General features: G+C 40.0%; 1 protein-coding gene across 15 annotated transcripts in view; it reads left to right on the top strand.

Moving 5' to 3' along the window:
• The window catches only part of LOC133482742 (eukaryotic translation initiation factor 4 gamma 1-like), a 61,211-nt gene that overhangs the window by 25,379 nt on the left and 22,452 nt on the right, over positions 1-13,380 (top strand). For 14 of the 15 annotated variants that reach the window (XR_009789918.1, XM_061783192.1, XM_061783193.1 and 11 more), the window contains 3 exons: positions 6,902-7,041; positions 12,829-12,921; positions 13,142-13,229. Coding sequence is in view for 14 of the 15 variants with exons in the window: in XM_061783192.1 (XP_061639176.1) it covers positions 6,902-7,041; positions 12,829-12,921; positions 13,142-13,229 (321 nt within the window). In the remaining variant the exon portion in view is untranslated. Of the gene's footprint in view, positions 1-6,901; positions 7,042-11,173; positions 12,142-12,828; positions 12,922-13,141; positions 13,230-13,380 lie in introns of those variants that run through there. The other variant, XM_061783205.1, reaches the window with a different exon arrangement.

Here is a 13,380-nt window from a genome sequence, read left to right on the forward strand (position 1 = left end):
TGTGGGTAATGTTCAATTACATTTGGCGATGTTTGCAGGTAAAATACTAATGCGATAGTGGCAGGATATGCCGGTGGGACATAAGCGCCTTTTCTAAATTTAGATTGTAACTGCGCATGACGTGTTGTAATGGTGCCTTTCTTGTCTTCTTTCATTCCTTTTTTTTTTATAGTTTTGCTCCAATTCACTGTTGTCAACTTGTGTAAGCAAGGAAGCTCATCTCCCTGGCTCATAAAATGAAGTTTGCCTGACATGCCTGTGAATATTCTCATTCATCCAGGTCATTTAATTCTCAGGGCATTCAATCAATCGCAACTAGACTGTTCTGGTTGTATTAGATCCCTGTCTCACTGGCTTGGAGACAAGTTGGCAACCAGATAGTGACTCGAGTCTCCGCTGGTTGGAGACGTCTCTTGGAGTATCCCGGAGACTAGCCGGGTCGCGGTGAAATTGAAGATGTTCGATTGCATTGGAGACCCTTTGGTGACTCTATGCTCACTAATAAAGAAAAACGTTGAAGTAGATTGTAACAAAACTGCAATCAATTAGGCTTTACACGATCAGGATTTTTGGGGCCGATCACCGATCAAGTTTAAAAAAACGATCAAGATGGAGCAATGTGTCCATTTACATGACTTGTTCATTTATTGTGTATATACTTGTGGACTTTATGACTTGTTCATTTCTTGTAGAGTACTGTATAAATCCATCCATCCATTTTCTGTACCGCTTAGGGTCGCGGGCGTGCTGCAGCCCATCCCAGCTCACAATTATTCGCTAGAATTTTGGACAAAAGTTAAAACATCAATGACCTTTAGGGGGCATTCAAGGATTGGGCACTGACATAGGTTTAGGTCAGATCAACATTACAACATGACGGAAATAATGGGTTGCTAACTTACTGTAATTAAATTACTTTATTGCAATTAAATCACTTTAATAAATACTGTTAATGACATGTTTACTCTAACTTTTCTCACTGTATATGGACGGGTGTTGTCCAGAGTTTGCGTCCGTTTGGCTTTTTCTTTTTTCCCACACGCTGCGTTGCTTGAACGCGGCATGCGCCTCCTTATGTACATTCTTAAGGTGCCGGATTAAATTTCTTATGAAGCATTTAGATGACGTTCCCCACAACGTACTTCAGTTGTGCACAGACTGCAAATAACTTGTCTGAGACACCGCAAAATAGTCCCAGACCGATGGCGTGTTTTTTAACCGACAAGAATGAAAAACACTTTATTGGCTGTCAGATAGTTATAGTAATGCGCCACAAGACACGTGACAAGGTTACAAATAAACTAGCTTGAGGATTCATACGCAATGGCGACGCGGCGTTAAATTTCTTGTGCGGAGCCGTTCGATGACGTCATTGATCGGATCGGCAAATTATGACATGAAAGCCGATCAGCCGATCAGCATAAAATGCTAATTATCGGCCGATACTGATCGACTTTACAATCGACTGATTGTAAAGTCTAAAATCAATCATTGCCAAAATGTATGTGGACTTCTCCATTTATGGTCACTTCAATCTCTGCATATATCAAGAACGATCGCCCCAATATTTCGGATTTTATGGACGTTAAATGTTTCCTCTTATATAGATGCTTAATGTCACACAACTGCGAGCAATTGTCACCAAAATTTATATGGACATCTCTACCTATGTCCACTTAAACCTCTGAAAATATCAGAACAATCACCCTAATATTTGGGATTTTATTTAGCGTTTTCCTCATTTGAAGGCTGTCCTGGTGTCGGTGCTGCGCAGAACATACACACACACACACACACTTACGTTATATATTTATTTAAAAAATATATATACTGTATATAGGCCTACATCAGCGGCTTTTGGGTGAATTGGTTGTCACGTTGTCGGGAGACGTCTCCCAGAGATCTTCATGGTGAGGGCGCAAGTAATATTTTGGTCTCACATGTCCTGGAGTCATCACGACGCTTTACCTCTCATCCGACAGAGCAGACTTCATCAGTTCATGCAACAAGGTTTAGGGAGGACAGACCAGCCTGAGTTGGTGTGAAAAAAAAACTCAACTGTTTATGCTCTAAATTCAGGGTATGCCCCAAACTACGTATAATATAATTCTTTTGGAATGCAAAAAAGGACAGTCATTAAGATGCCTGGCAGAGAGGCCACTGTCAACTAGAGTCGTCTGGTGGCTATTCCTTCAGTAATATTACATTCGGTGGTAGTGGAGCTGCCTCACTGCCAAGAACCGGACAGCTAGCATTTCCCAATTTTTCAAAGACTTCAGTGTTCTTTCTAATCCCGACGATAATCTGATTTCAATATTTGTATGTGTTTCTGCATGTGCAAATGTGATTGAGCACATACCGCCGCTGGCGTGATTGAATTGTGACGTACTCCGATCGGCATATGGCTCATACATTTTCTGTCACTTTCAATGCTAATTTCATGAACCTTATAAACTACAAATGCTTCTTTGCTGTGCGACATTTATTCCTTACGATATATTTTATCAATGTATAAAGCGTTTGTTCAATGTCAGCTTTTGAATAATTTTTCTTTTTTGAATATGTATGTCTTGTGCCATATTCGCTAATTTAACTTTGGAATTCATTATAAATGTTCAACATGATTATTATATGTTGGTTTCTGTGTTTAGCAAGCTTTCTGATGATACCAACCTTTTGAAAATAGGATTAAGATTAAGAAGGTTATTAAAGTTTTGGCGATATCTTGTGACTTTATTTTTTTAATCGTGTGATGTAAAACCTTCGCGTATTGTCTGATATGCGTCAGACAGACATCCTTTTATAGGGAAATAGGGGCACAGTTTATGCAGAATGCAGCTCCCGGGTAGGAGCCCGTCATTTATATTAGAATGAACTCCGATTCTGAAAATTTGCCAGTATGCACGTGCCATGAACCTGACAGTGATTTTGCATATATTCACAACGTGCGCAGAGTGAGAACATTCCTATGCATATACAACCCCAATTCCAATGAAGTCTGGACGTTGTGTTAAACAAATAAAAACAGAATGCAATGATTTGCAAATCATGTTCAACCTATATGTAATTGATACACTACAAAGACAAGATATTTATTGTTCAAACTGAAACTTTATTGCTTTTAGCAAATAATCATTAAATTAGAATTTTATGGCTGCAACACATTCCAAAAAAGCTGGGACAGGGTCATGTTTACCACTGTTACATCACCTTTTCTTTTAACAAAATTCAATAAACGTTTGTGAACTGAGGACACTAATTGTTGAAGCTTTGTAGGTGGAATTCTTTCCCATTCTTGCTTTCCCCGTTGTCGTATTTTATGCTTCATAATGCGCGACACATTTTCAATGGGAGACAGGTCTGGACTGCAGGCAGGCCAGTCTAGTACCCGCACTCTTTTACTACGAAGCCACGCTGTTGTAACACTTGCAGAATGTGGTTTGGCATTGTCTTGCTGAAATAAGAAGGGGATGTCCATGAAAAAGATGTTGCTTGGATGGCAGCATATGTTTCTCCAAAACCTGTATGTACCTTTCAGTATTTATGGTGCCTTCACAGATGTGTAAGTTACCCATGCCATTGGCACTAACACAGCCCCATACCATCACAAATGCTGGCTTTTGCGTCCATAACAGTGGATGGTTCTTTTCCTCTTTGGCCCGGAGGACACGACGTCCACAATTTCTAAAAACAATTTGAAATGTGGACTCGTCGGACCACAGAACGCTTTTCCACTTTTCATCAGTCCATCTGAGCTCGGCCCAGAGAAAATGCAGTGCCAGCTGAGGGATTAGAGGTCACAGGCATTCAATGTTGGTTTTCGGTCTTGCCGCTAACATACAGTGATCTCTCCAGATTTTCTGAACCTTTAGATGATATCATGGACCGTAGATGATGAAATCCCTAAATTCCTTGCAATTGTACGTTGAGGAACATTGTCCTTAAACTGTTCGACTATTTTCTCACGCACTTGTTCACAAAGAGGTGAACCTCGCCCCATCTTTGCTTATGAATGACTGAGCAATTCAAGGAAGCTCCTTTTATACCCTATCATGGTACCCACCTGTTCCCAATTAGCCTGCTCACCTGTGGGTTGTTCCAAACAGGTGTTTGATGAGCATTCCTCAACTTTCTCAGTCTTTTTGCCACCTCTCCCAGCTTTTTTGGAACGTGTTGCAGCCATAAATTTCCAAGTTTATGATTATTTGCTAAAAACAATCAAGTTGATCAGTTTGAACATTACATATCTTGTCTTTGTGGTCTATTCAATTAAATATAGGTTGAACATGATTTTCAAGTCATTGTTTTCTGTTTTTTTTATGTTTAACACAACGTCCCAACTTCATTGGAATTGGGGTTGTATTAGTAATTGAGAGAGAGCATTGAGAGGGCAGTACACCTCTGTTCAAATGGCATTTAAAAAATAAATAAAACCAAGATTAATAATTTTTCTTTTTTTTCTTTTTCCACCATTGGTGTGACCTATAACAAATGGGAAGGTATAGAAGCAGCCTAAATGTTTTGTGCTAACACTGCCTGGTATTTGGAACTGTTCAGAATTACCCCCACCTTGACAATGGCCCCAGTTTCAGCTAAAGAAAAACAGCCACAAAGTATTATGTTGCCACGGCCATGCTTCACAGTTGGTATGGTGTTCTTTTGGTGATCTACAGTGTTGTATATGTCTCACGTACACATTCAATTATGGCCAAAAAGTACAACCTTGGTTTTGTCAAATATTAACACGTTTTCCCACTTGCTTTTGGGAGGTTTTAGGTGTGTTTTTGCAAATTGTAGCTGGGTTTGGATGCATTGCTTTGTAAGATAAGGCTTCCATCTTGCCACCCTACCCCATAGCACAGATATACAGTATGAAGAAGATGGGAGATTGTTAACAATCAAATATACTAAACTTGGCCAGAAATTCCCACAGCTCCTTCAATGTTGCTTTCAGCCCTAGGTAGCCTCCCTGATTAGTTTTAGATGCCCAGGTCTTGGTAATGTCACTGTTGTATCATATTTTCTCCACTTGATGAGGACTGTCTTTATTGTGTTCCATGGTACAGTCCCTTCCAAAGTTATTGGAACAGCAAGGTCAATTCCTTTGTTTTTGTTGTATACTGAAGACATTTGGGTTTCAGTTTAAAAGATGAATATGAGACCAATGTTCAGAATTCCAGCTTTTATTTTATGGTATTTACATCTAGATGTGTTAAACAACCCAGGACAGAGCACTTACAAATGATTTATCTTGGGCTTTTTTTTTTTTGTCACAAAAACCTTGTATTTGAACAGGGGTGTGCAGATTTTTCATATCATTGCATGTGTTGTTTATAATAAGATGTGTACTGTGTTGCTCTGGTGAAAGCCAAAGCAGCAAATGGCACATTTGCGACTGGTTCGCTTAACTTTCATATGCTGGGCTATACAGTTTATTACGACCTGAGCACCAGGTGGTGCAAAGCCCACATTAAAATCAGAATCATCTTTATTGGCCAAGTATGTTAAAACACACAAGGAATTTGTGTCCAAACTAAATATACATTTCAGACATAAACACATATACAAAATACATAGTCTAGGCAATATTAAGAATTTAGTAGTCCAGTAACACTGATCATACTAATAATCGCTGTATATATTTTTGCAATGAAAGTACCTCCTTTTTGGGGGCCTCAACCTTCTCCAAAACTCAGCAATTTTTGTGCCTGCGTGTATCCTGGTGGAAATGTATCTATTTTATGGATTCCCGATACAACTTCACAAAATGCATTCAATAGCGCGCTCTGGGAAGTTTAAAAGTACAGCCCTCAACACCAGTTTCATTGATCTACATGAAATTGGTTGGACATGTCTATCATAATAGGATTCCAAAACAAGTCTCATTAACACATGCCTGAAATTGAACAAGAAGTTGGCCTTTGTGGTTTGAAGCAGGCAGTGGGAATTTTGGGTCAATTCTTGGGTTTGTACTTTGACAAACCCCTACTAAGCATCTGTGTGCTGAGCATGGTATCAGATTTTGATCATTTTGAGGATTTCCCATGACAAATGTGGGATGCGGGCCTGTTTATTTCTGGTGTTATGATATGATAATTTTTATTTTTTTTTACCTGCTGCGATCTCAGAAAAATTGTTTTCAAAATAGTCTAGGTGGATTTAATTTAATCACTGCACAAATGGGCCATTGTCGTTTTTTTCCGCATTCTGGAATTGCCATTTTGTCTTCCTATTGTTTTTTTTTCCAGTTGGAAATTTTAAGATTTTTTTGATCCTCTGTTGACATTTATTGCCAGCATAGGAAAGTCCAAATTTCCCCCTGTCCAATCCATTTTCTAACGCGTATCCGTGGTCGGGTCGCAAGGGCAGCAGCTCAAGCAGGGAAGACCAGACTTCCCTCTCCCCAGCCAATTCGTCCAGCTCTTGTGGTTGGATCCTTGAAGTGAAATTCAAATGTTTTCACCAAATAAAGTTTTTTTTTTTTTTTTTTTTTTTTTTTTTTTCCTTCCCCCCCCCCCCCCAAATTTCCAGATGAATTTCTGTAGCTAAAGTGCAATGTTACACTCACCATGACTGCCAATGAGGGGCCTTTAGACCTTAAGTAAAAAAAATAAAAATAAAAAAAAAAAGCTGTCTTTTCCACTGTAATGGCATTATATATCTACAGTGAATAATAATGGCTAATAAACTTTCGTTGTTGTATTGTAAATCATTAGGATCAAATGTCCTCTTCCCCCAAAAATGTTTTTGCACCTCACATGAATGATTTTGTCTACATGCTGTAGACTGTGTTGCTGTGTACTTCTTTTGTGCCTCAATGTCAGGCTTATGTTAGTGTCATTTCACGATTGTAGGATTAAGCTTGCATGTTTTGATTAATACTGTTCTGTCTGATCCACAGCCGGAGCCTACTATCCAGCCCAGCCTCAATTCCCACCCCCAGTGCAGCAAACACCTGTCATCATGAACCCTGCCCCTCAACAGCAGCAACCACAACCACAGCCTCCCCAACATGTCCACACCAAACGGGAACGTAAACAGGTCAGTGTCAATTGCCCATTGGTATGAATGTGAGTGCGAATAGTTGTTTGTCTATGTGTGCCCTGTGATTGGCTGGCGACCAGTTCAGGGTGTACCCTGCCTCTCACCCAGAGTCAGCTGAGAGAAGCGCCAGCACGCCCGTGACCAAAGTAAGGATAACCGGTACGGAAAATGGATGGATGAATCCTCTAGTAATGAGGAACACTTTAACGGAATCAGTTTTGTAAGGTCCTACCAATTTCAAATATTTTGTTAAAAAATGGACACCTATTGGGGATATTCACTTAAACTTGGTATTTTATCATCACAATGCTAACAGGTTAGAAATATTTGGTGCCTTACTCACAAACACTACAGCAGTAGTTGGGAAGAGTTCCGGTACTTTTACTGTAACCAGTCCTAGTCTCTATATCTTTGGATGACAAGAGGATTTGAACTAGAAACCTCAGGCCAAGTCTTAACAGACAACAATAGTGCAAGTTGCATCAGAATCATCACTACAATGTGGCTTACCCATGAACATTGGAACCTCAATAGAACGGATTAATAGGGGTGGGTGGGCCTCGTCCGATATAGCCGATTGTCCGTTAAATTGAAGCACTTTTCTTTTTTTGAGGCCATATGCACCCTTATTACTGTACAGTACAAAAACGGCCTAAAAACGGCTATTACAGTACATAGTTATTGTAAATAAATATTAAAAAAAGCTTGAAAATGTTTGACAGTTTCACATTTTATCCAAACTTACCACGCCGGTGTGCTTGGTCATGATGGCATTGTTGACGTACAGTACTCATCATAGGCGAGTCACTTTCATGAGCTGGGAGGAACTGTGTGCTTCCTAGTTCCAAATCTTTTACCAGCGTTGAACGGCTTGACAAAAAACTGTTACCGTACCAAAGATGGCATGTTCCAGACTCCAAAGACTTTTGTAGTCTTCAGAGTTAACGCTGCAGCCATGACGCTCTCTCTCTGTTCTATGTACAATAGACAATAGATATACCATTGTCATATGGCCGCCAGGTCAATGCCCCACATTCGACATGGCTGGCACGTAGGCACGGGAAGATCTAGTATTAGTTTATAGCTGTGACCTGGAAATACGTCACTCTCATTGTCTGCCTGCATTGCGCCACAGCTCCAGCAAACAACAGCGGCCAATTCTGGAACTAACACACTTTGTCTATGGCATTTTAAGTGACATATGGAAACTATTTATGGACACATTGTTCAGTCCCAACGCTTGTTTTTACCCAATATCTGTTATATCGGGGTCCATTTTATCGAGGTTCCACTGTATTCACAAAATGCTGTGCAATGCAATAAAACAAGATAAAAAAAAAAAAAAATGAAGTAAATATTTAACTGTGAAATGTCTTCCCTAAATAGTCAGCAGCTTTTGTTTTTTTATTTGGTTCAGAAAATGAACTCTCAAAGAATTTTTTTTTCTACTGGTGATATTGATCGATCTCATCTACAGATCTGCCCATGTACAACCCCAATGCCAATGAAGTTGGGACGTTGTGTTAAACATAAATAAAAACAGAATACAATGATTTGCAAATCATGTTCAACCTATATTTAATTGAATACACTTCAAAGGCAAGATATTTAATGTCCAAACTGATAAACTTTGTTTTTAGCAAATAATCATTAACTTGGAATTTTATGGCTGCAACACCTTCCAAAAAAGCTGGGACAGGGTCATGTTTATCACTGTGTTACATCACTTTTTCTTTTAACAACATTCAATAAACGTTTGGGAACTGAGGACACTAATTGTTGAAGCTTTGTAGGTGGAATTCTTTCCCATTCTTGCTTTCCCCGTTGTCGTATTTTATGCTTCATAATGCGCCGCACATTTTCAATGGGAGACGGGTCTGGACTGCAGGCAGGCCAGTCTAGTACTCGCACTCTTTTACTACGAAGCCACGCTGTTGTAACACGTGCAGAATGTGGTTTGGCATAGTCTTGCTGAAATAAGCAGGGGCGTCCATGAAAAAGACGTTGCTTGGATGGCAGCATATGTTTCTCCAAAACCTGTATGTACCATCCTCCATCCATCCATTTTCTGAGCCGCTTCTCCTCACTAGGGTCGCAGGCGTGCTGGAGCCTATCCCAGCTGTCATTGGGCAGGAGGCGGGGTACACCCTGAACTGGTTGCCAGCCAATCGCAGGGCACATAGGAACAAACAACCATTCGCACTCACAGTCATGCCTACGGGCAATTTAGAGTCTCCAATTCATGCATGTTTTTGGGATGCGGGAGGAAACCGGAGCGCCCGGAGAAAACCCACGCAGGCACGGGGAGAACATGCAAACTCCACACAGGCGGGGCCGGGGATTGAACCCGGGTCCTCAGAACTGTGAGGCTGACGCTCTAACCAGTCGTCCACCGTCCTGTATGTACCTTTCAGCATTAATGGTGCCTTCACAGATGTGTAAGTTACCCATGCCATTGGCACGAACACAGCCCCATACATCACAGATGCTGGCTTTTGAACTTTGCGTCCATAACAGTCCGGATGGTTCTTTTCCTCTTTGGCCTGGAGGACACAACTTCCACAATTTCCAAAAACAATTTGAAATGTGGACTCGTCGGACCAAAGAACACTTTTTCACTTTGCATCATTCCATCTTAGATGAGCTCGGGCCCAGAGAAGCCGGCGGCGTTACTGGGTGTTTTTGATAAATGGCTTTCGCTTTGCATAGTAGAGTTTCAAGTTGCACTTACGGATGTAGCGCCGAACTGTATTTACTGACATTGGTTTTCTGAAGTGTTCCTGAGCCCATGTGGTGATATCCTTTACACATTGATGTCGGTTTTTGATGCCTGAAGGATCGAAGGTCACGGGCATTCAATGTTGGTTTTTGGCCTTGCCGCTTACATGCAGTAATTTCTCCAGATTCTCTGAACTTTTTGATGATATTATGGACTGTAGATGATGAAATCCCTAAATTCCTTGAAATTGTACGTTGAGGAACATTGTCATTAAACTGTTTGACTATTTTCTCACGCACTTGTTCACAAAGAGGTGAACCTCGCCCCATCTTTGCTTGTGAATGACTGAGCAATTCAGGGAAGCTCCTTTTACACCCAATCATGGCACCCCCTGTTCCCAATTAGCCTGTTCACCTGTGGGGTGTTCCAAACAGCTGTTTGATGAGCTTTCCTCAACTTTTGTGCCACATGTCCCAGCTTTTTTTTTTTTTTTTTTTTTTTTTTTTTTTTATAGGTTGAACATGATTTGCAAATCATTGTACTCTTGTTTTTTTTAATATTTAACACAATGTCCCAACTTCATTGGAATTGGGGTTGTAAATGGGAACATAACTTTCACATTGTACTACTGCATTATACTGTACTAAGAATCATAACACAACTAAGGACAAAAACTAATCTTTAGGATACATATGAGCAAAAAACTGGCAATATTAGGATAAAAATGACATTTCTATTCAATTGATCATTGCCTATGTTAGCAATAAAGTTTCTCTATTTCGTCATTGTTATAATCTGACCGACATAACTGAGGAACTGTTTTTCTTGAATGGTTTTCATTACCATGAATTTCTTACGGGATAAAGTTTTTTCAGTTGAATCACGCAAGCTCTCATATATTCTAAATCTGCTTTTGGTGGACATAGGGTTCTATATATGCCATTGAAATAGTGGTGAACTTTTATAATGTGTTGCTGTAAAATTATGCCACAAGTGTCCCATTTCTAGAGTCGCTCGGTTTTCCTTTCCTCTGAAGATGGCTGCTCGACACTACTACACCCTAATCTTATGCAATTGCTTTTTTTTTTGTCTTGTCAGTGCTGGTCAAATTTAAGTCACACGTTGCAGTTATCAGTGACAAAAAAAAAAAACATTTATAAATGTTTAAAAAGACTAGTCTGTGGTGTATTTTTCTTTTAGTAAAGGTTTTGCAAATATTAGATTTGTTTAGGTCAAAATAAAAATCAAAGTATATTTGAAATGCTTAACCTATGTTGGATGAATCAGTTTTACAGACAGCCTGTAGTACCTGATTATCTGCGTTAAGCTACGTTCTTTTCCCTTGGTACTTTTACTGGGTTCCTTTTGGCTGCGTATCAGTGATTGGACTTTGACTTTTTCAAGGGACAACCATGGGAAAGGGGCATTTGGGAAATAACGTCACACATTTGCTTGAGTGTGTGACTGTCTTTCAGCCATAGGGTTATGTGCATTGCAGTCTTAGTGTGTGGTGATTTAAATTCTGTGCCATGGACACCTTAAGAGATATACAAATATTTACAAGAGTGTGTGTGCAAAGAACCAAAATACTTTTTGCGTTAAATGTAAATAGTGCGTGTGTTGTACAGTGTATTTTTGATTTATGACAACCCTTGCCCCATTTTGTCGTCAGTTGCACTGATTGCAAGTAAAATCATTAGCTTTTTAATTGTTTTCTTAACCTAGTGTTCATCTATCTTACGCTCACTTCATGTCAAAGTGGAAAAACTAGAGGGGGAGGGGCTGTGGGACATGTCAGCACATTGCTCAGTTCCACGTGGCCAACTATGCCCCCTCCCCTACTGAGTTCTGTGGCACTCCCGCTTCCTCTTCTGCTGGTCTCCTCTCTTCTCTAGCAAATTTGCAGCATGTTGACTCAAGAGTGAGGAAGAATGAGCAAAGAGGTTTATTTTGCTAGTACGATCTCATTTGATTTTAACCTTTCCTCCCTTTAAATGTTCATATTCCTTATACTGCTGTCTCCCCTACTTCCCTCGTGGGCCCCTTTAACTGTGTTAGTCTCTGTGGGCGGGAGTTGCACATTCCAATGCCATAGCTTTATAAGGCCAGTGGCCATCCTTTTTTCTCCTCCCTGTTCTGTTCATCAAATGAGTGAAGGAGAGAGGGAGTAAAGTTGCTAGCTAGTCTACTTGCAACAGAGCCCAGCCCGCCTCTGTTCTGTACTCAGCCTGGGACAGTTAAGATTACCTAAAACGTTCCACCACGCGTCTGCTTTATGGTGTTTAATGTCACGCCTGCAACTGCCTGAAGCGGTCACTTCACTCCAGGATGAGAATACTCTGTTAGGAATAGCTACCAATGGACGGGGCCTGGCAAAGGTTAGTAATGGTCAACAACCATTTTGTTTTTTTGAGTCAAACATTGAGAGGGAAGAGTCTTTGTTGTGCCTATTTTAGCTTAAGGTTGAGTTTGACATTTTAGTCCCATGACTGTGTGTCACTTTATTTAGTACCATTCTGGCTCATACCAGTTTCATGGCAGCGCTGACTTGCTAGAAAAAGCATGTAGTGCGTGAGTGAGAGAGAGGGAGTGTTTCACTACTGTGCGTGTGGCACTTAATGTGAGAGTGATTAAACTTCCATGTTTTTCCTCTCCCTAGCAGCAGAGCAAGAGTGTTTCCATGCAAAACTATTTTCAAGTCAGATCTCTTCTTCCTGAACGACAAACATTTTCACAGCCACCCAAGGCTACAAAGGACTTTTGTTTGATATTTCAGTTAAAAGTGATAGGAATTTGTATGGTGGTTGGTTTGGTGTCCTGCAATTAGAATTTGTAACATTACAAGAGTGATAAAAGCAAGTCATAGGATACGCTTCTAGGCAGGAAAAGTTGATTATAGCCATGCATGATGAGTGATTCTTGTCTCAATTACTATTGTACTACCCCTAAAATATTGTATATTCGGCTAATATCTATTATACTCTTCTTGACAACCCAACTCAAGTATACAACATATGTAAATTGTTTCCTTACTTCTTCCTGTTGACTCTCCATAACTCCCATAGATCAGAATAAGAGACCCAAACCAAGGTGGTCGGGACATCACCGAGGAGATTATGTCAGGGGGCCATAGTGGCTCTACCCCAACCCCACCACAGGTAAATTTGTTGATTTAGTTTGACTTCACAATTTTTTTATTTTTAAAGTTGATTTTATTAATTAGCCTTTTATACAAAGCTCATCATATTTTTTTTCTAAATAGACATACATACCTTAATCATGATCCCATACCTTAATCATGATTAAGGTATGGGATATGGTTTGGATTACTTTAGATTCTTTACATTCATCAAAATTGTGACTTCTATATTTTTACAGACTGACATATCTGGCTCAGATACAGGAGTGGTCCAAGCCAATGGTGAGAGCACCCCAGCTGCTATTGCTCCATTACAGGTTAGAGCAGGTGAGTTCCATATTAAGACACTTTCCTGTATTATAATCCCTGGAGGATTGAAATCCAAATAATCTCCTCAAATTGCACTGATTTAGCACCCCTGCTGAAATCCTAATTTGTACTATACAAAACTAAAAAGCATATCAAGACTTTAAAGAAA

This window comes from Phyllopteryx taeniolatus, chromosome 8 (genome assembly GCF_024500385.1).
Source record: "Phyllopteryx taeniolatus isolate TA_2022b chromosome 8, UOR_Ptae_1.2, whole genome shotgun sequence".
In the NCBI taxonomy this organism is placed as follows: Eukaryota; Metazoa; Chordata; class Actinopteri; order Syngnathiformes; family Syngnathidae; genus Phyllopteryx; species Phyllopteryx taeniolatus.